The sequence below is a fragment of the Zeus faber genome, assembly GCF_960531495.2.
Source record: "Zeus faber genome assembly, chromosome: 6".
Lineage (NCBI taxonomy): Eukaryota > Metazoa > Chordata > Actinopteri > Zeiformes > Zeidae > Zeus > Zeus faber.
In genome coordinates, this window is record NC_137201.1 from 29673704 (window position 1) to 29696650 (window position 22947).

At 49.4% G+C, this 22947-nt stretch overlaps 2 protein-coding genes across 2 annotated transcripts in view; both read left to right on the top strand.

Annotated features, from left to right (window-relative positions):
- Window positions 1-8128, top strand: part of gtse1 (G-2 and S-phase expressed 1) — a 9180-nt gene extending 1052 nt beyond the window's left edge. The window contains exons 4-12 of the mRNA XM_080002247.1: window positions 1-544; window positions 844-1002; window positions 1218-1356; window positions 1460-1876; window positions 2437-2506; window positions 2660-2878; window positions 4964-5276; window positions 5781-5900; window positions 7749-8128. The exon at window positions 1-544 is cut by the window's left edge and continues 126 nt beyond it. Of these exons, the coding sequence (XP_079858373.1) occupies window positions 1-544; window positions 844-1002; window positions 1218-1356; window positions 1460-1876; window positions 2437-2506; window positions 2660-2878; window positions 4964-5276; window positions 5781-5900; window positions 7749-7844 (2077 nt within the window). The 3' untranslated portion in view covers window positions 7845-8128. The remainder of the gene's footprint in view (window positions 545-843; window positions 1003-1217; window positions 1357-1459; window positions 1877-2436; window positions 2507-2659; window positions 2879-4963; window positions 5277-5780; window positions 5901-7748) is intronic.
- Window positions 8129-9139: 1011 nt separating this feature from the next.
- The window catches only part of LOC307232048 (cadherin EGF LAG seven-pass G-type receptor 1-like), a gene marked incomplete at both ends in the record, with an annotated part of 53606 nt that continues 39798 nt past the window's right edge, over window positions 9140-22947 (top strand). Inside the window, one exon of the mRNA XM_080002929.1 lies at window positions 9140-12647. Coding sequence (XP_079859055.1) covers window positions 9140-12647 — 3508 coding nt within the window. The remainder of the gene's footprint in view (window positions 12648-22947) is intronic.

Sequence of the window (22947 nt, forward strand, 5' to 3'; positions counted from 1 at the left end):
CGAGGCGCCGAGCTGGATTCCACCCTCGGGAAACAATTTTGACGCAATCTCCAAGGAAGCCCACCATCTAGCCGACCAGCTAGAGGCGAGGCAGCAGAAAGAGCCAGATGCAGAAAAGGCAGACTGTTCGATGGCAATGGGCAAACATACAGAAAACTTTGTGGAAGACACCAGTGCCAAATTCGGCTTGTTCAGCCACCCAGGCAACGCCGTTCTCAGCCCCATCAAAAGGGAGACGTTCTGTGTGAAGGACAGCCCCATGAAGCAGCTTCCTCCTGCCATCCAGCAGCATCTGCTCAGGGGAAACAGCAGCAGTAAAGGGGTCGTGGCCGCTTTGCCTCGGGCCCGGCTGAGCACCTCCAGCCCTGTGAGCGCCACTAAGACTCAGCCCAGGATGACACTGCGAGCCAGGGCGGGGCTGGGCACCAACGGGCTCCTCCCCAGCAAGCCCGCTGCTCCCACCACATCCACCAGCACGCATGTTGCAGCCAAGACCCGGGCGGCAGCTCCTGCGAAGCCCACCAGGCTGGCGCCTCCAAGCAAAGTACGGCCGTGTCCATTAGCTCTAGCGAGAGCACACTAGGGCAGTTTAGAAGTAACATTTCAATTGCTTAATGCTCAGCTCTTCCATCTGTTATGAATTTAATTACTACTTACACGTGGCACTCTACCACTCCACTTTTCTGTTCAAAGAAAAGTTGTATTTAAAGTGTGTGTGTGTGTGTGTGTGTGTGTGTGTGTGTGTGTGTGTGTGTGTGTGTGTGTGTGTGTGTGTGTGTGTGTGTGTGTGTGTGTGTGTGTGTGTGTGTGTGTGTGTGTGTGTGTGTGTGTGTGTGTGTGTAGGCCGGCATGGGGCTGAGGCGCAGGCCTGCACCTCGCTCCTCCAGCAGGGCGGGGTCGTGCGAGGACCTGTCCGACGCCGCCAGCGTGGCCTCGGACGTCAGTGACTCCTCTCTTAACGGCAGCATCCAGGGGGGGAAGACTGTGCCGCCGCCCAGGAAGGTCAGACGCCTTAACTTATCCTTATCGTTTGTGGTGAAAGACTTCTCGTTTGAGACTTCTCGTCTCGTTTGTTGTCTTTCAGAATATTGTCTATCCCTTCGTTATTGTTTTTGTACCTACAGATTACTTTAGGCACCCTCTTTGTGTAGTTATTCCTAACTGAGTTTGGATAGAAGAATCTGTGCTGTATCTCCTTTGCTTTGTGGCGTTTGCAGTCTATTCTGAAGAGCCTGTCGGCCGTCAAAGCCCTCCCCCAGGGCAAGGTGGCGGTGGAGAAAAATAGGAACACTTCGTCTTCCTCTTCCTCAGTGTCCAGCTTCAACTCCAGTCTGTCCATCTCGCCCACTGGTAAAGGTAACTTCTCATTGTTACACATCTTTAAAACCAAAGCAGACACTGGGAGCGTTGGCCCGATGCGTCCGTGCGCAGAACTCACGCTCTGAATCCTCCGCTGCAGGCAAACTCAACACTTCTCAGAACTCGAGCGTGGTTCGTCCCGGCAGCCGGGCGTTGGCCGCCACAAGCAGACTGATGAACCCCTCCACGGGCACCGCCAAAACCCACAGCTCTGCCGCGAACAAGAAAGCCCCTGCCCCTGCCGCATCCGCCGCTGCGGTGTCACGGCGCTCCATCTCCACCCAGCCCAGGAAGTCCACTGAGGCGGACCGGTCCAAACCCTCCAGATCCACGCCCCAAAAGAGATCGGAGCCCAGCACCCCCTTGCACCAAACCCCGGCCAAGAGGGTGATGGAGAGGTCGTCCGTCTCCGGCGTGTCGTCCTTGGCCGCCGTCAAGCCGCTACTTGGGGCCCGTGCTAAGGCCCTGGTCGCCCCGGTGCCCACCGGACAGCTGATGGTCCGAGCAGGGACAGATGGTGTGTGGGCTTTTCTTTAAATGTTAGTTTAAAGATGTTCTCGTGCTGGACTAAATGAGGGCAACGGCGTAGAAGTGATTGTGCCAGGAACGGAATTTTAAAGTGGCCGATAGACATTTTGAAAGTAGTTTGTAATGATGTATTGAGCATAGAGCATGTCCAAATTTGGGCTGTAACACTTTCCGAAAAACTCAATAGTAAAAAATCTGATCACTTTGGGGTTATTGTTGCCCAGTATTGAATTTAAGGTTTGATGGTAATTGTGACGGTACTTTACACACACTAGTTTAAGAGGTTCTCCAAGCCCAGAGCGACATTTTCCTGCTGAGCGAAGTAGGCCATTAATGAATGTAGATCTTTAGTTTTAAAGTGAACAAGGTGCACCGTGAAGCAGAGGTAGGGTTCAATTTATTTTATTAGAGAGCGTGTGAGTGTGTGTAAAAAAATCTTCAAACTTTATATATATATATTTAATCAATGAATTATCCTGGAAGTGCCTGGTAAATCAACAAACTTGTACATTATGTTTCCTCCAAACAATTTTATTTCCTTGGTTGCAGCACTAACTTCCCCAGATGCCGCTCACATTATGAAACCCAAAAGGCTCATATCCACCTCCAGTGTGGACAGGTACGTGTTTATGCTTTAGAAACTGTGATAATTCTTTAGAAACTATTTCCTGACTTAATAATAGAAATATGCATTTAAATCGTTTTATTTTTCTTCCTTCTTTCTTTTTTTTTCTTTTTTTTCTTTACACACACATTCTGCTTTCTTGTGAAGCCTGCCACGGAGATCAGCCCTCCAGGTGCCGCAGACGCCCAGTACACCTTCCGCTGGCAGCAACAAGGCGAGGATGAGCGTCTCTGCCCTACCCACCCCAGTCAGCCGCAGGACGTCTGGAATTCCCACCATGACGCCCAGGAGAATGTCCCGGACCAGCATGGCGTCTCCTGCCGTGACCTTCCTGCCCACCTCTGTCAGGAGGCCCAGCATTCCCAGGTTAAGATTTTAAACTGATTAAAATCAGTGTCATAGTGAGCTCTGAAATATTTGAGGTAGTTTTATTTTGATACAACATAAAACTCCTTAATGGCTAACTCCAAGGTCTTTGCCAGGCATAAAGACAATAAAACTTTTTTTTATATAAAATATAATCTGATAGTGTGTGCTAGGGCTGTCAACATTGGGCAAAAATAACGTTTTAATATTCTTTCGGGAAAAACCCCCACATACATTCAAATATCTACTACAAATTTTAAATGTTACAATTTCACCCACTTTCTGGCCGTGTTAATGCTTTTCGCGGCCCCTAGCCTCCTCCTGGGAGCGCAGACCCACACCAGGGAGGTGGGACAGCTCTTTTCGGCAGGATAATTACGCGATTTGGCCACGATCCGCTGTGTGGGCGTGTGCTGCTGGCAGAGCCCGTAACATCTCTCGCGTCCGGACGGGGCCTCTTCCAGAAAACTGTCTGTTTTTATAAATGTATTTCTGCTCAAACATTGCAATTTTTTTTTTTTTTTAATTTTCAAATCAGTGTATTACAATAACAGGATAAAACAGATAGAAGCTTACAAAATGCTCAAAGATAACATTTCAATGAGGGATTATAAATAAAGGGAATAATGAATATATATTTATACAAATGTTTTTATGTGTGAATTGTCCAAGTCCAGACGTGAACACTGCTCTCCATGCGCCCTGATCGCAGAGAGCAACTCATTTAGAGCAGAATTAACACTGCATTATTCTCTACGCATTATGCATGGAGAGGGGGCGTTTGGGGCACAATCTGTGCCCTCGTCTCCTCGTGCGTGAGAGCCAGGCAGAGGTAGCTGACCCCGCCCACCTCATGCATATCTCTCGCAATGGAAAGAGAGAGAGGAGAGATGTTTTTTGATAATAGTGAAAATGCTTCTTAGACAAATATCTTATTCTTGCAAGTTAGAAACGGGTTATACGGGTCTCGTACCACGAATAGTCTAATACAGCAGTGGAGTACAGCCCTAGTAAGTTGTGAGGTGGAGCCCCCATGGATCAGGCCTGTTGTTCCAGCACATCCTACCGATGCCCCATCGGCTCGGACCCTAACCCCACCCATCCAGATGATGTAGGAGAAAACGATTCATCAGACCAGGACACCTTCTTCCATTGCTCCATGGTCCAGTTCTGATGCTCACGTGTCCATTGTAGGAGCTTCAGGGGGTGGACAGGGGTCAACATGGACACATATGATTGGTCTGCAGCTACACGGCAGACTGTGCTGCACAGTGTGTTCTGACACCTTTCTACCACAACCAGCATGAACTTTTTCGAAATTAGTGTTACAGTAACTCTTCTGTGGGATCGGACCAGACGATCTAGACTTCACTCCCCACGTGCTTTAATGAGCCTTGGGCGTCCATGACCCTGTCTCTGGTTCACCGGTCGTCCTTCCTTGGAGCACTTTTGGTAGGTACTAACCCCTGCATACCAGGAACACCCCACAAGACCTGTGGTTTTGGAGATGCTCTGACCCAGTCGTCTAGCATCACAAAGTGGTCCTTGTCAAAGTGGCTCAGATCCTTACGCTTGCCCATTTTTCCTGCTTCCAACACATCAACTTCAACAACTGACTGTTCACCTGCTGCCTCACATATCCCACCACTTGACAGGTGCCACTGGAACAAAACGAGCAATGTTACTCACTTCACTTGTCAGTGGTTTTATTTATCTATTTATTTCTTTAACTATTTAATTATTTAATTACACTTGTTTTTTTTATTTATTTTGAAATTATTTTTTTAAGATTTATATTTTTATAGATCATTATAAGTCCCACACACGTTATTAGTCTTTCCTTTGGGACTGAACTGTGAAAATGTGATTCCCAACTGTAAATGGATCACGATTGCAGGTTGTTGACCTAACGCGTATCAAACTGAGGGTCCTCCATAATAAAAAAAACAAGTTTTAGAGTAACTGCTTTGAGACACGACACGTACATGATCCTTCTGTGTCCGCACTCGCTGCTTTGTTCAGTGGTGAACATAACTTCCAAACATATTCTGAACATCTCCCCATTCCTGCACGGCTCCCCCCCAGTCCCCACCCGACAGCCGAGGAGGAGGAGGGGCAGCAGCGCTGTCATCAGGACATCCCTCCTTTCTCCCTGGGGATGGAGGAAGCAGCGTCCGGCGCCAGTGCCCCCCCAGTCCTCCCCGAGACAGACACGCAGGAAACAGAACCCAGCCCCAGCCCCACCCCCACCGATGGTCAGGAAGACCCAGAACCTCCCCACAGCTCAGAGGAGCAGCCCAGCGTGAGCCAGGAGAACCAGGAGCCAGAGCCCAAGGTGGACCTGATCAACCTGCACCCTGCGGAGGACGACAGGAACACTAAGCCGGAGATCATCGAGGTGAGAGTGTCACATCAGCATCACCGTGGAGACGTCGTCATACTGTACAGCCATTTTAATGTTAATGAAGAGTTTTACAATCTCCAATCGAACTGTTTTAATTTTCATTATGGGGATATGTGTACTTATAAGGTCTCTGATGAATGGCGTTATTCATGAGTCGTGGATTATTAACACTGGTAGTGATCTTTAAATCTTAGTTCACTGGATGAAATTAAAAAGCTGTGCGAAGTTGGATACATGTGTTGCATGTTTCTGCCGTCGAAAAACTGGACTGTGGCCATTACACATTTTGAATGTTGTGTATATTGAGAGGTAAGCTGCAAAAGTAATAATTGTAGTACATTTAATGACATTATCACCAACCAGTCATGGAGTTTGGTGCCCTGGGGGATGATACAGACTGCTCTTCACGTAAACATCAGACAAGCTGACCTGGTGGAGCCGAGCACTCTGCTCCGTCAGGGCGTGTACTCAGGTGTTTGTGGTTGTTTCCCGCGTCAGGTTTTGCTGGTTGACCTTCCCACTCCCGTGCTGCGTCCCCAAGAGAAGCTCCTCATCGACCTGTCCAACACCCCGGAGCTGATGCGGACGAGCATCACCAAGCCCTGCGCAGGAGGACAGGTGAGGAAGCCTAAAAATAAAACACAGTTGCGTCTCTTGTGTGTATTAAAGATCTTTAGCACATGAGAGGCAGCAAACTCAAGCCCCTCTCCCGCATGGAATACTTAACATTGCTGGATAAAAAATATCCAGAAAAGCCAGTAGGGAGTCATTCACACATTGGCCTCCTTTATGGAAAAGTTCTGTATGGAGCCTGTTCCCACATGTCATGGATACAAGACGTAATGCTCATGTGAGACAAGGCAACAGAATCCTTTTTTTTTTTTTTTTTTTTTTTTTTTGAGCAGCGCTTCGCCTCCCGTTCCTGGACACAATGCCCCCTAAACCCAATGTAATTAAATCAGTGTGATCATGTTCAACCTGTCGTGCACTCTCTGCCTCCGGAGAAGGAACGTTCTCCGCCCGTTCTCCCTCTCCCTGTCCGCTCCCTCCCTCCGGCTCAGTGCTGCAGAGCAGCCACTGGGCAGGTGAAGCGCTTGCGCCCGACGACCCCTTGAGCACTAACTTCCTGAAAACAAATAGCTTTTGAAATATTTGTACCAAATAAATATTCGTAAAAACCCACAATTTGTGCTTTATTTGTATTCGGCTCCATCCCTACTTTACGGCAATGTTACCGCTTCCATTCCCACGCACCTCCATTCACAGCCACGCTGCCGGCATCTTCCCGGAAATGATACATGGTCAGGAGTGGAGATTTATAGAACAACTTCAACAGGAACATGGAGACCGCCTCAGTGGGCCTTAAAGGAACCTATTATGTATTTCTATGTTTCTACATGTTTTCACATGTAGAAACGGGGCATGAGACCCGGTGTCAAACGGGCCCCGGCTAAATTTTTAAAGGCCATAGTAACACTCTGGCATCAGCGGTACTGTTTACAGTACTGGAGGAATTAAGAAAATACATTTTGAAATGATCAAGGATACAGTATATAACCCGTTTCTAACTTGCAAGATTAAGATATTGGTCTAAGAAGCATTTACGCTCTTATCAGAAGCCACATCTGTCTCTACCGCTCCATCGCCAGAGATATGCACAAGAAGGGCGGGGTCGGCTCACTCTCACTGGCTCTCACCTGTACGAGGAGCGTGGGGGGAGACTGCGCCCGATCGCTCCATGTGTAATGTGCATCTCTCAATCTACCAAAAAAACACTGCTCGACTTGAAGAACCTCGTGGGCTGACAGGTTTCCTACTGATTCAGCAGCTGGATTGCTTATTTCTCCCCTCAAACTTGTTTAGGGACTGGTTTTAGTGTACTGGTAAGGTGAAATCAGTGAAGGTTTACGGGGTAAATAAAACGGAGCCCGGGGTAAAGCTCAATCCCCACCGGCTCAGAACTAAGGGCTTGGCTGCTCGTTCACAGTCAAAGCTACACACATTGAAACAGCCTGTTTTGGAACAGTCCAGGTTCATAGGCATGTCACAATGGCTCCAATGCATAAACAGAGTGGTATTTTCAGCAGTTCAGCACCAATTGTTATTTGCCACTTCTTTTAATAAATGCATCTTTAAATGTATTAAAACATGAACGCTAGTTCATTTGCTGGTTGGCCTGGGAGCATTTGCCTTGGATTTGGAAGAAATAACAGAAATTGTTCACTCAGTTAGACATTATACCACAACCCAATGTAAAGGATTCTGATGCCAATCCCTGGAGTTGACTCCCAATCGCCCCAAAAAAAACAATAAAAAAATAAAACGTTTTCAGTGTTTTCCTTTGAGATGCTGCTCCGAGTCAGTTCATTTTCATGTTTCATAAACGGAGTGATTTCTGTGATGTGACTGGTGGGTTGTGATACCCGCTGCACCCCTCCCTCACGGCTGTTTGCTCTGTGTTGGCAGCTGATTGACCTGAGCTCGCCGCTCATCAAGTGGAGTCCTGAGGATAAGAAGGAGAACGTGGCCAACGAGGCTCCGCTCATCAACCTGTCCTTCTGATTCCCAGCGCACGAGAGGGGTTTTCACGTGTTTACCTTCTTCTAAGACTTTCCCGGGTGTCCGGATAGCGGCGTATTTACATCAATCAATCAGGCCAAAGGAGGAGGGATCCCCCCAAAGTGGGTGATTTTAAAAAGAAAAATGATGACCGTCTGCACGTCTCCTGTCTGTACAGAGAATTTAAATTCATGACGGTGTTAATAGGAATAACTACATTGATCACAGATATAGGTTAAATCAAAAATGTAAATGTTTTTGTGAGGTTGCCTACGTCTCTTTTACTGCTGCTGTATTGTACTTTTATTTGCGATTGTATTGTTGCTGGTCTTTATGTCTAAATAAATGACTTAATTGGTTGAATTTAATTGGCTCGAGTCTCACGCATCGCGTTCTTGGAGTTTGCACATCCAGTAAATGACGTGTCCTGTAAATGTCCTGGTGACTCGAGGTGGCGGGGAAGTCTTAATCTGAGGATGCTGTTCTTTGACAATGTCCACCCATATCGACAGTTTAGTGACCACAACTACCTACACCGCCCTTTCAAATTCACTGACTCACCGACGCATATACATTAAATGATACAGTGCCATCTTAAAAAAACAACTATTCTACCTCTTATGGATTACCACTTTGTCCTGTCCTGTGCTTCCTTGCAGTAAGGGCTTTCTGCAGTGGTGAGGTGTGTCCACCAGGGGGCGAGCCTGATGCTTCACGGCTACAAACATGAGAATTTAGCATTTCCATCGTTTTGGGATTAGAAAACTAATCGAACGTTAGGAAGTGTCAGTTAACCGAGGAAATTCGCAGTTCTCACTCGGGGAGCTGCAAACGTAGTTGAGCGTATATATATATATTTTTTTAACCATATCTCTTGATTCTTGCACGGAATAGAATGTATCTGAGGATAAAATTACACTTTAAAAGCACATACACATGAGTGCATGGACGCAAAAATACCCATATGCAAACAGTACATGTATGCACGCAGTACATGCATACATAGCCGAACTGATTTATTTCTGTTTAAATGTAATAACTTCACTGGCGTGCGTTTTGGAGAGGGGCGCAGTGGAGTCGTATTTTGACGATGAAGGAAAAAAAGTTTTGTGTGTGTGTGTGTGTGTGTGTGTGTGTGTGTTGGAGGGGTGGGGTGGGGTGGGCTAATCCCAGGCGCAGCTGGGACGTCCGGGCTCAGTCCCATCATGGAGATGGTCGGAGCAGCACGTAGGAGCAGAGGAGCCACCGTCGCCCTGCACCCAACCCTTTAGAGCCGGTGGATGCCATGCGTTTGGGCCATGGAGGCAGCGCGCACGCCCTGGGTCTGGACCTGCTTCTGCCTCTGGATGTGCGTCCTGGCCTCCCGCGCGCGCCGCTCCGGGTGCTTTGAGCTGCGCGTCTCGGACACGCTGCGCGCGGGCTCCGCGCTGGGGAACGTGTCCGCGGGGTCCGGGTGGACGTACGCCGTCGACGCGAGGCTGACCCCCGCCTGCGTCCGCCGCTTCGTCGGCGTGGGGGCGGACGGGCTCCTCCGCGTCGCGGGGGCGCCGGACTGCGCGTGTCGCCGCGGCGGCCCCGCTCCGCTCCGCGTGCGCCTCAGACCCGTCGCCGCGGACCGGCTCGTGTGGGTCCACTTCGACGTGTTCGTGCACGGCCGCGGCTGCGCGACGCCGCGCCGGAGGAAGAGCGCGCACCGGGACGTGTCCGTCTCCGTCTCCGTGCGCGCAGCGACCCCCTGCGTCTACGCGGGTGTTTTGCTGCGGAACTTCTATGAACTCCTAGCGCGTTTCGTCCCCAACGCGCGCCCGGACTGCGGGGTTGGAGGAGGCGCCTTTCCGAGCGTCTACGACGGGAGCTTGGCGGATAAATGCATCCGGCCTGATCATTTGAGGCGGGGGCTGGACGTGGTGTGCGAGGCGCGGGCGCAGCGAGTCACCGCGCGTCTCCAACTGCTCCCCGCCACCCGTCGCGGTCACCGGGGGGTCGGCGTCGTGGACGCGTGGGCTCCACGCAGCAAAAGGGCCGCCAACACCGCCCCCCAGTTCCAACTACCCAACTACCAGGTCTCGGTGCCCGAGAACGAGCCGGCGGGGACGCGCGTCATGACGCTCAAAGCCCTGGATGGAGACGACGGAGACGCTGGCAGGGTGGACTACGACATGGAGGCCTTGTTCGACAGCAGATCCAACGACTACTTCCAGATCAACCTGGAGACGGGCAGCATCACCACCCTGCAGCCCTTGGACAGGGAGGTCAAGGACACCCACGTCTTCAAGGTCATCGCCACGGACAATGGGAAACCCAAGAGGTCCGCCACCGCTTACCTCACAATCACCATCAGTGACACCAACGACCACACGCCCCTGTTCGAGCTGACCGAGTACAGGGTGAGCATCAGGGAGAACGTGGAGGTCGGCTTTGAGGTGCTGACCATCAGAGCCACCGATGGAGACGCCCCGTCCAATGCCAACATGGTCTACAAGATTGTCAGCGAGGGGGGTGACAACATGGGCTTTGAGATTGACCCCAAGAATGGACTTGTGAAAATCAGAGTGAGGCCAGACAGGGAAACTCTGTCCCAGTACCAGCTGATAGTTGAGGCCAATGACCAGGGCAAAGACCCGGGTCCTCGCAGCGCCACGGCAACAGTTTACATCTCTGTTGAGGACGAGAACGATAACTACCCTCAGTTCAGTGAGAAGAGATATGTCGTTCAGGTGCCGGAGAACGTGGCTGCTAGCAGCCGGGTCGCACAGGTGAAGGCTACGGATATGGACGCGGGGAACAATGCAAAGGTCCACTACAGCATCATCAGTGGCAATGTGAAGGGCCAGTTCTACATCCATTCCCCCACGGGAGTCATTGACATAATCAATCCACTTGATTATGAGATGATCAGGGAGTACAATTTGCGCATTAAGGCTCAGGATGGGGGAAGGCCACCGCTCATAAATGGCACGGGTCTGGTCGTCGTTCAAGTCATGGATGTGAACGACAATGCCCCCATGTTTGTCAGCACGCCTTTCCAAGCCACCGTTCTGGAAAATGTGGCTGTGGGTTACTCTGTGATCCACATCCAGGCCATCGACGCAGATTCCGGTGACAACTCTCATCTGGAGTACAGACTAACAGACACGGCCCCGGGGTTTCCCTTCTCCATCAACAATAACACAGGCTGGGTGACGGTCTGCAGGGAGCTGGACAGGGAGACAACTGAATTTTACACCTTTGGCGTGGAGGCAGTGGATCAGGGGGTTCCTGCCATGTCGTCCTCGGCGGGCGTCACTGTGACCGTTCTTGACGTGAATGACAACGTTCCCGCGTTTACCCAGAAGCTCTACAACTTAAAGATCAACGAAGATGCGGCCGTAGGAGCCAGCGTGCTCACGCTCACTGCCATCGACAGGGACGCCAACAGCGTTGTGACCTATCAGATCTCCAGCGGGAACACCAGGAACAGGTTCTCCATTACGAGTCAAAGCGCGGGGGGCTTAATCACCTTGGCGCTGCCGCTAGACTACAAACAGGAGCGGCAGTATGTGTTAACGGTGGCCGCCTCAGATGGCACGCGCCAAGACGCGGCACAGGTCCACATCAATGTCACAGATGCAAACACCCATCGGCCTGTGTTTCAGAGCGCCAACTACCAGGTGATGTTCAGTGAGGATCGCCCGGTCGGTTCCACCGTGGTCGTCATCAGTGCCACTGACGAGGACACAGGAGAGAACGCACGTATCAGTTACGTCATGGAGGACAATGTGCCACAGTTCAAGATTAACCCTGACACAGGAGCCATCACCACTCAGATAGAGATAGACTACGAGGACCAGGCGTCCTACACCCTAGCAATCATTGCCAGTGACAACGGCATTCCCCAGAAATCAGACACCACTTATGTAGAGATCATTGTCCTGGACGCCAATGACAATGCACCCCAGTTTGCTAGGGACATTTACCAGGGCACCGTGTTTGAAGACGCACCGGTTTACACCAGTGTCCTCCAGATCTATGCGACTGACCGGGACTCTGCTGCCAACGGCAGAGTCAGCTACACCTTCCAAGGAGGAGATGACGGTGACGGGGACTTTTTCATTGAGCCTTACTCGGGCATAATCAGAACAGCCAAGAAACTGGACAGGGAGAACATGCCGATGTACAACCTCAAGGCCTTGGCTGTGGACAAGGGTGTGCCCCCGCTCAAGGCAGTGGTGGACATCCAGGTGTCCGTCCTGGACATCAACGATAACGCGCCTGTGTTTGAGAAGGATGAGATGTTTGTCTACGTGGTGGAGAACAGCGCCGTGGGCTCCATCGTGGCCCGCATCTCAGCCACAGACCCCGATGAGGGAACCAACGCACAAATCCTGTTCCAGATAGTGGAGGGGAATTCTCCCGAAGTCTTCCAGTTGGATATGTTTAATGGAGACCTTATTGCGCTCACAGACTTGGACTACGAGTCCAAAATTGAGTACACCATCATCGTCCAAGCGACTTCGGCGCCTCTTGTCAGCCGGGCCGTTGTCCACATCCACCTGTTGGACGTGAACGACAACCACCCCGTCCTCCCGGATTTTGAGATCATCTTCAACAACTACATCACCAACAGGTCAAGCAGCTTTCCTGCGGGGGTGATAGGGAAGGTTCCGGCGCAGGACCCCGATGTGTCCGACAAACTGCACTACAGCTTCGTGGAGGGCAATGACTTGAGTCTGCTCATCCTCAATCAGGACACCGGGGAGCTCCAACTCAGCAGGGACCTGGACAACAACCGGCCCCTGGAAGCCACCATGAAGATCAAAGTCACCGGTAAGAATCTCATTTTGGAATTTTTATTTCACACGTTGTAAAAAGAGGAAATTGACCTTCAGAATGGCATACGTATCCTTAATTTACTTTTATTTTCATTTACACCTTTCTACACGTTTGAACAGGTAAATGCATTTACACCTGCTCAGTATCTTTTACATCAGATTTTAGACAAATCTTTTACTTAAGATTTTTTTTTTGTTCATATTTGCTCAGCTGGCGTGAGGATTTCTGGTCTTTATCTTATTAAGCCCTTCATTTATTTGTTGGCTACTGTTTCCCCCCCGTCTGTAGTTAATTGGTTTATTTAGTTGAATTTTTCTATAGAAGACAGCAGAGCGGCTAATTTAACTAGTAAGGAATCCATAATGTCTCATCTGTCGCAGTAATTCACTCCCGGAGAAGCATGGTTTTCAAACCAATTCTCGTAGTTCCAGGTTATTTTTTTTATGAAAAGAAAGAAAGTCAAATTTCACTTCAGTACGTCTTGAACATACAACGGCGTAGGGCCACTGTAGGTGGAGAAAAAAAAAAACGTAGCTGGGGGAGGGGGTTAATATTCAAAGAAAAAAGTTGTGTCCGGGCGGAGGCGGGCCGGTGGTGCCCCCAAGACCCGTGGGTGCCGGGATCCCACCGCTGCGACGCACCGGCCGCAGGGTTTGGTGAGACCCTCTGACCCTTCGCCCCCAGTGTACGTGGGCCGGTCGCCCAGAGCGACGCCACTCGGTTGGGCCGCACTGAGGACGGGCCGCTCCGGTCGAGGGTCGCGCCCCCGGGGGGGTCCGTTGTGGAGGTGGAGCCTGGTGGCCGGGACAAATCGGAGAAGTTAAATGACAAAAACAAACATCCCATTTTCTCCTGTTCTGTTTTTAACTTCAACAGCCTGTGGTTGTTATTTTGATTTTGGATTCCAAATCAGATATGAAATGATCGAATGACACACGGATTCATAATACACGGCACGTGGCGGCGCCGTCTGTGGTGAGGTTGATCCAAACCTTGCAAAGCAAAGCGACGTGGTTCCTTCACGGGAAAAAAAACCCCCCACTATTCACGTTTTTTCTGGCAAATTACCGACTTTCCAATCTCAGAATATCAAGTTTTTTTTTCTTGTAAACGTTCAACTTTGATCTCTGAAAGTTATTTCTCAGAATAACCTGCCCCCCCGGCTTTCCCATGCTGTTGTCGTTGTCAATCAAACTGGTTGCCTTGACAACACGGACATCATTTGTGTGCTCTGCTGTGAAGTCTCTGCCCCGTTTGGGTTTCGTGGGTTTCGTGGGTCACGTGGAAACGGGGAAAAAAAAACGCGTGCACCTTTCATTATTTACTGTAGGTCTTCAGACGACCACGGTGAACCTGCGTTTATGTCGGACCATCATGGGTGTCTTTTGATTACAGATGGGAACGTAATTCACGTGTCTGCCGCTAGATCACAGAAACACATTTATTTTGTTGTTTTGTTTGTTATTTTTTCATTATGTTCCAAAATGGTCTCGTCCATAAGCTCTGCCTCCTGACGCAGTCTAGCCTTGGATGTGAAGACGGGACTCATTGGGGGTTGTTCACGGGGATTACTTGTATACAGCACTTCCCTTTTCATTAGATGTAACACCGATAGACGTGAGAAACGGGAAGATATTTGAAAGTCCTTTCATGTAAGCTGACGCTCACTTCAAGTGTACACTTCTTGCCCACGGAAGACTTTGCCCCAGGCAGAGTCTCGTATCTCTGGTGATGAAATAATGATTGATTATATCGTGTCAGAGGGAAGCCCCCCGCGTATCCGCATTTCTCGTTCCTGTTGCACGCGCTGGAGCTGGACCCACAACGTGCGGCGACTTGCTCCCCGCTGCCAATTGCCTCAATTTGGGTGTCCCGCAAGAATTTGGGTTCCGGCATCGAGATGATTGGCAGCAATTACATGTCCGTCTCCATCACGTAGAGGGGCCAGGGGTCCTCGGTTTACTGCGGAGGACTGTGCTCGATCTAAACCGCGTCCGAGTGTTGGGTGTTCACAGCTCGGCGGCGTGGAGGCTGCGTGCTGCTAGTCTTCCTGTGGGTTGGCTCCAGGTTCTCCCGCCTGGATCGATGGGGTTCCTAAATTGGGACGTACTAGCTGTGAATGAAGGGTGTGTGAGTGTGTGTGTTTGGGCCTGTGATGGACTGGATGGATGGATGAATGCATGGGTGGATAGAGGGATGGGTGGATGAATGAATAGAGGGATGGGTTGTGTTTTATCTGTGGTGAGTCACATGAGCTTCATCATTGAGGTAATTAAAAAAAAAAAGAAAGGAACGCCTCCACAACGACACCTGCATTTCTTGCAAAACACCTGAGGACCTTCCCTTTCACTCTTCTTTATCTCTTACAAATGTATCACTGCGCTTGCAGCACTTTGCTGATTTATTTATTGAGAACTTAAAATATTTTTTTCAGCAAACTCTAGTGCGCCCACCCGTTCGCTTTGCTTCCGCAGTGCGTCTGTACTTGTGCTCATGGAGTCGGGCCTCGCCCTCGCTCCGTGCAATCGAATTATCCGTCCAGACTTTGCCAAGAATACTTATTGAGTCACAGCATCTCACTTCAGCGGTTCTCCTCTCAACCCTCTGCGGCTCCTGATTGAATTTCCCCGAATTGCCGACCTGATGCCCGTCTTGCACAAACAAAGCTTTCATCTCCTCTGTGGCTTCATGACGGTGGCGCTCTGTTTGTACTGGTTCATATCGGTCCTCGTGTGGCAACAACCGTGTGCTCTGCACGGAGGGAAGCGTTCTCAAATCAAATTAGAGAGAAGTGAAAAACAAACCCCAAATAAAAAAACAGTTGAAAGTCAGACTGCATTCCTTGAAACACGACTCTTCCCGATCTGGTACGGAAACACAGTGTTTCATAGAGTGTGTGTGTGTGTGTGTGTGTGTGTGTGTGTGTGTGTGTGTGTGTGCGCGTGTGTGTTCCGATACCAGGATTTGCGTATCGGCCGATACAGAGTACCAATGCGATACCAGTGTTTTAAAAAAAAAAAGAATAATAATAAAATGTATATATATATATATATATATATATATATATATATATAATTTTTTAACAGCTGTATACTACACATGCAGCTGCCTATAATGGCCGGCTGGTCCACGACAGGCTAGTGACCGCTCCGTGCTTGGAGTGGAATGAATGGATATGCCCGGCTGGCGGTGCTGTATGGCCTGGCTCCAGTTAAACCCTTTAGTAAAACATGAACAAATAAAGAGCCTCTCTCCTTCTTAAAAAAAAATCTGATTTAAAATGCATCCGCAATAGGCAAACAACTGATTTACGAGTAACTTAAATGAGAAATAACATTAAATATTACACAAAATGTATTTACCGATTTTGATAGTGACAAAGGAGGTTTAAGCCATTTTACACGCCAATAAAGAGACACACAAATAAACCAATATTGGCAAACAGTACAGGTTTTGGTGCCTAGTAGGGCTATATTTTTTTCAATAGGGAAAGTAGTTTGGTTGTATTGTTCAGTCACTTGCAAAACAGTCTTAAAAACCAACATGAAAAAGAATCATGATCCGATCGTGGCTCATGATCCTGCCTGACAAAAATCGTGACACGATACCTTTGTCTCCGCCCCCCTCGTGTGTGTGAGCTGTTTAATGGTATCAGTGGATCCCATAAAGCTGACGTCGGCCATGTTGTACCTTGGGACGTGTTTTGGAGCGCAGTGGGAGGAGATGTGGCTTCAGGCGAGGGAATCTTTCAGGTATTTTACCGCAGACGTTTAAGATGTCACGGCTTGACTTTGATAATGATACGGTGCAGGGTTCAGACCGGGCGCTAGCTCCTGGGGAAATTAGGGATAGACACCTCTCCGCATCTCAAAAGCGGAGGTATTTAAGTGATATGTCTTTTGTCTTCATGAAGTAAAAATAAAGAAACATAAAAATGAGATCCTGCTTTGCATTGCCGCCTCACAGCAAGGAGGTCCTGGGTTCGATTCCCGCCTGGGCCGCTGGTGGCACCACGCTCAGGCGGGTTGTCTCCCGATGAGGGGCCCTGCTGTGTGGAGTTTGCATGTTCTCCCCGTGCTCACATGGGTCTCGCAGGCAGAACACGTTCCTGTCCTGTCCCTGACCACGGCATGGATCCACCACCTGGAATTGGTCCCCGGGGCGCCAAAGAAGTCATGGCCGCCCCTGGAGAAAGGACGGCTGGGATAGGATAACATGCAGATGTCACATTTCACTGTCATCATTGTGTGTGTGTGTGTGTGTGTGTGTGTGTGTGTGTGTGTGTGTGTGTGTGCGTGTGCGCCGTGTTGTCCAGGTGTGGCCGCCTTCCTAAACTTGGTGACAGAATGACAATGGCACTTGTTAGGGAGGCTACGGTCACGGCGCAGTGTCTGACAAGTCAGTGACTGAGATTGAACATGACGCTCATGGCTCAACACGCAAAAACAGGCTTTGTCGAAAAGTGAGGAGGGAGAAGCCGGAATCCCAGTCAAATTGATCCAAACCCAGGTCACGGACATGATCTATCTGCGAAAAGTGTCGGGGGCACGAATACTTTAGATTCAGCCCCCTATTGCCTGGTTGTTTCTGTAAAGTTCCTCGCTCCTGCTCAGATCCAGGCACGTGGCGTCGGGTAAAAGTCAAACCTAAATTCCACCGCTGCCCTGCCCTTCAATGCGTCTTCCTGGTTCGTAGAATCCACAGTAACAGTTTAAAACATGATGTGTCAGTTACAACATTGGCTTCAGGCGCCGAAGCAGAACGACAAGACAGGTTAATTACACACGTGTCTCAGGGCGCCGTGCCCAGAGGGGCAGGGGCAGCGGACATGAGAGGTGAACGGGTAGCGCCTCAGGACTCCACTCACGTGGTTATGCACTGTTACGCATTCCAAGTCCAGCATTTGGAGAACGTGCACCGTGTGTGTGTGTGTGTGTGCGTGTGCGTTTGTACGTGCGTGCGCACTCAAATGTAAGTGGGTGGTAAGGATAATCTTCAACCCCTTCTCTCCTTCCACAATTGCTAAACAAACGTGTGGTGTGCAGGTGGTGCAGGTGGTTCGGGCGATCCGCCTTCCCCTGCCCGTCAATTGTGGGAGTCGTTCGACTCAGAAGATGATGGAGAAAAGTGAAACCTTTTTGCCGCGGGCGAAAGCAGTTGCTGCTTGTCACCGCCGCTTTTCCACCATTTCTGGCGGAGGGGGACGCGGTGGCAACCCCTTCCTCCATCTTTCCACCCAAAGGTCTTCCCCGGTGGAGAAATGTTGTCGGCCGATTAAACGGGTGCAGCGCACGGCGTCCGCCTCCGACAAAGTTTGAACCCGCCTCCTTTTTTTCGACTTGAGTTGCGACACCTTCCACAGGGACGCCCTCTCCTCCTCATCTTTCCTGTTCGCGTGTGGACAGATCGCGTCGAGACACAAAGACGTGTTGAAATGCAGGCCAGCCATCGTTTTTTCCGCCGCATCACACCGCCGCCTCGTTTCACGGGGATGTGAACCCGCGGGAGCGTCCGGAGCGTCCTGAGCGTCCGGAGCGTCGGGAGCGTCGTGCTGCTCCCAAACAGCAGAAGAAAAGATCTGTCCGACTGTGCCTGCGAAGTGGCTCTCCACAGAGGAGGAGAAAAGTGAAGTTTTTGGGGGTGGGGGTGGGGGATTGCCGGGGGTGGGGGTCAGCACTCGGAGGCCGAGAGGCTTTGGCAGATTCTAGGGTATCGCCATGGCAACGGGGGACCGGTCCCGCGCGTTGGGAGTGGGCGGGACGTTCCTCACTGTGGGTTTTTTTGGGGGGGGGGGTGTACCGGGGGTTGGAGAAGTGGCGGTTGGGGATGGGAAGACGGATGGGGTGGAGGGGGGAAGGGTTGCCCTTTGGATGTAGAGGGGGAGCACGGGGGGATGGGAGAGGGGGGTGGGGTCCTGAGTCGGGATGGGGGGGTTAAGGCCTTTGTCCCCATGCAGATTTCTGTCAGACTCACACAGAGCTGTTTGTACATCACAGAACGAGGGAAGACGCCGGTGAAAGACAGGCTTTGGGGTTTTTTGGTTTTTTTTTTCATCTTGATGCTTACACTCTAATAAGACTGTCAAAACACACACACACACACACACACACGATATCAGGACTGGGCAATATGAAAGTTTCAAGTTTCGGTTTTATTCGTCTTATGTAACTTTACGCAGGGTCAACAATTCAATGAAATGTGTTGGACGAGAGTCAGGTCAGCTCAACAGTAAAAACCATTAACAGTTATATAGTAATACATAGTAATAAATAACAGTAATAAATATAAAAACTATAGTAAGAATAGGGAGAGAAATAATTAGCTATCACAATAATCGTATGGGATTTCCTACTATATACAGTGTGTGTATATATATATATATATTTATATGTATACAGTGTATATATGTATATATACAGTATATATATATATACTGTATATATGTATATATACAGTATATATATATATATATATATATATATATATATATATATATATATATATATATATATATATACTGTATATATGTATATATACTGTATATATGTATATATACAGTATATATATATGTATATATGTATATATACAGTATATATATATGTATATATATATGCCATCTGGTCCGCCGGGTCTGGGCACCTGGACCACGCCATCCCACCTGCAAGACAAACGACGAACAAGAAAACTCTCCCATCCGACTCGGACCGACCGGCACCAGCGGGCGGATCGGGTTGAGTCGGAGCAGCTGCGCCGGCAGAGCGGGGCTTAGCCACGCCCCCCTCGCCCCCTGCCACAGTTATTTGGGCTGTATACGTACGGAGGTTTTGGATTTGAGATGAAGAGATGAATATGAGACAAAAGCAGAGCCGCTCAGCTTTCACTTGGTGGTGTTTAGGTGCATATATTTGACCACTTTGCAGAAACACACGCTTCCCATTTTTCTGATTCCAACTCCACCTTGGGTGGGGCTTCAACATGTTTGGAGAAAGTGAGTTTCTTCTGCCGGTCGCTCTGTGACTCACACCAGATTGAATGTATTGTAAATTTGTGTGTGTGTGTGTGTGTGTGTGTGTGTGTGTGTGTGTGTGTGTGTGTGTGTGCGTTTTAATGAGTAGACATGGGATGCCGTTTCAATTGTGTTGGAGCCATTGTTGTGCTGTGGAGCTGGTTATAAGCCCAGGCCATTGCGAGCCACTCACCGGAGAGAGGGCTTTTATTTCCCCGTGGCATAAAGGTTGCCGCGGGATACGAAATGGGAATTGTTGAAATTAGCGGCAGAGCGTGTGAGCGCCGTTAAGGTATTTTCCTCTGAGATTTCACAAACACCCGGCGGCCAAAAAGGCCGTTGCCCACCTCTGGGACTAAAGCTTCTAAATCTCAAATTCCTGAAATGGAGCACAGCGTTTGGGGGCAGGATGTTTCACTCTGCTCCACGGAGTTTGGTTTGAATAGAGTTTGTGCCGTTTCGAAGTCTGGTTGTACCGCTTTCCCCTCAGAGTTTCCAGATCCAAAACAAGGAGGGATTCCGCCCCAAAGACATCAAGCAGGACACGTGCTTCCATCTGTCTTTCTTGAACCTGACTTTATACAAGCGCTGGAAGGACAGAAGGGGCTGGAAGGACAGAAGGGGCTGGAAGGACAGAAGGGGCTGGAAGGACAGGCACGGGGTCTGGAATTCAAGCTGCATTGAGACAATGGAAGTGTATTTTGAATGCACGAGCTGGACAGCCTCCGAGGGAAGCTCTGCAGATCCGACTGAATTCACCGACCTGTCTTTTGCAGGACTGGACAATAAACGGTCGCCCCGTTGCCCCCGGCAACTGGATTTGTCAACCACCTTGCGCGGTCTGGTTGCCCCGTGGTCAACCTGCGTGCTATACCTCGACATCTGTTCGGAAATCTATCCATCGATCTCACTATTGGTCTCACTCAGTTGTAGTTTTCAAGTATTTATTTTTTCCAAACATGATTTTCCAGCAACAGTTGGATATTAAAGTTGTATTCTGTTCTGTTCTTTTTCTATGGGATGGTTCAATTCGACAACCTTTTCGGTCCAAAAGCTGAAGCACTGTTGCCAATTTGTTATTCCCTCCTAAAAGTTGGTGCGGGGCCCCGGTCGTAGGTTGAGTGAATCTGTCTGATAAAACTTGGATGAAACACAGAAAAAAAAACAAAAAAAGTCTTTGTCGGCCAAAAAAATCTACAGGGGAGAAAAAGGGAAAATGGAAAACAACCAAAGAGAAGAAACGGTTGAACGGTTCTGGCGAGGCCTCCGGGGAGTTCCCCTCCACGTCCAACCGGCTCGATGAGCTGGAGTCGGCAGGCGCACGTAGTCCGGCGTCGACGGCGTGGTCACCGTGGCGACGGGGAAGATGCGGCGCGGCCCGTTGAACGTGGTCCCGCCCCGGCTCCCTGGGCACCGGGTCCACGCGGGGAACATCTAACGGCGGACGCTAATCGCATCAGAATGCGGCAGAGCGGAGATGTTCCCTCGTCTAAAAAAGGGAGAAGAACATGGAATTAATTTTGCGTTTGCAGCACAGTACTTGTTCTGCTCTGACCGCGCTGTTTGTTGGTTTTTGAAATGTGAAGCTCTCCGCTTGGTGTGCTGGCGACGGCCGCGAAAAACTCTGAGGACCGTTGCTGTCGCTGGTTTCGCAGTTACGGGCTGCTCAGTGTGCACGCGCGGGCACGCACAGCAGGCTCCAGAAGTCAAAGACAAAAAGCCCGATTTCAAACTTCCCTCAGTGACTGTGAAGTGTCTGGATCGGAAATTCCCAAACTTTATTTTCTTCAGTGCACTAAATTGTGCTGTCATTTGTCAGTCAGTGGCAATTCCTTTTCGGAATAACACTTAGCGCGATTTACGGGCTTTGACGCCCGACCCGACTGTCAAATTAAACTGGAGTCCCAGTCATTTGTGGAGGTGGTTTGTCTGGATCCTGTACTGCACTTAAAAGGAGAACGTTGGTTCTACTCACTGCCAGAAAACAACTTTCTTTCATGTTTTACTGTAGTTCACACAATTATATGTACTGTGTGTATATATATATATATATATATATATATATATATATATATATATATATATATATATAAAATGATTAATCGTCACAATATCTTGTGATCTTGCAAGTGTAATAGTTTCACTTCTGTAATATCTTGGGGGGAAAAAAACATTTTTTTCTGATTTTTGTTGACCTAGACATTACTGCTGAAACACATTGTAAATAGAGAGATAGAGATTGATGGATGAATAGATGGATGGATAGATGATAGATAGATGACTGATGGATGGATGGATACTGTAGATGGATGGATGGATGGATGGATGGATGGATACTGTAGATGGATGGATGCTTGATTCATCCCCGGAGGGAAATGACAGTGTCAGAGCAGCTCACGTAAAAATAGGGAACGACAATAATAAGGGAACAGAATAGAAAGCAGTAAAAAAAAAAGAGAAGGCAACGCACGAGGAAGGACCTGGAGGAAGGCGTGGCCGTGTGGACACTCAATCTCCCCTTATTCCAGTTCCCCCTTTCCAGCTGTTGTGTCGTCTCACCCTCCCCTCCCTCACCCTCGCCTCCGTCATCCCACCATCCCTCCTTCCCCTCTCTCTGGTCTTGCTTCTCCACCGCTGGGGCGTGGCGGTGCCGCTCGCGCTCCGTTGGGACCTTTTGACCCCCCCCCCGGTGGGTGGAAGAACACTGAGAAGAAGAAGAAGAAGAGGAGGAAAAAGGACACTCCTCCACTCCTCCAGTCCTCCACCCCAGATTCCAAGGCCTTGTTCTTTCATAGCGGAGGAGGCATGTCATTAAAGTAGACATTCCTCTACTAATAAAGGTCAAAAGCTCCTCTTTCTCTCCCCGGCTTTTTGGGGACCCGAGAAGGAAGCTCCGCTCAGCTCTGTTCGCTGAGGCGGAAGAGGTATTGCTACCCGAGTGAAAGTAAAACATTGTACTCGATGAAGTATTAAAGTTCAGCCAAGCATCGAAAGTAGAAGTGCTTGTTCAACATCGTGAGCCTCCTCATATCGGCGTGTGGACACATTCCATCTGCGTTGAAAGTGCTGACGGTGCTGTTTTGGCTTGACCCGCTGGTTCCGTCTGGATATCTGCACTTTCACACTTAAAAGTTCAGCTGGAGTAGTACTTGCAGGGGTTGCAGATAATTCTAGTGCGATAGAAAGTCAGATACCTGCTCTTCAAGTACAGCATAAAGTCCCTTAAAATGGAATTCAAACCACACGTATCTGAGCTGAACTCTCCAATCACTGATAATAAAAAATGAA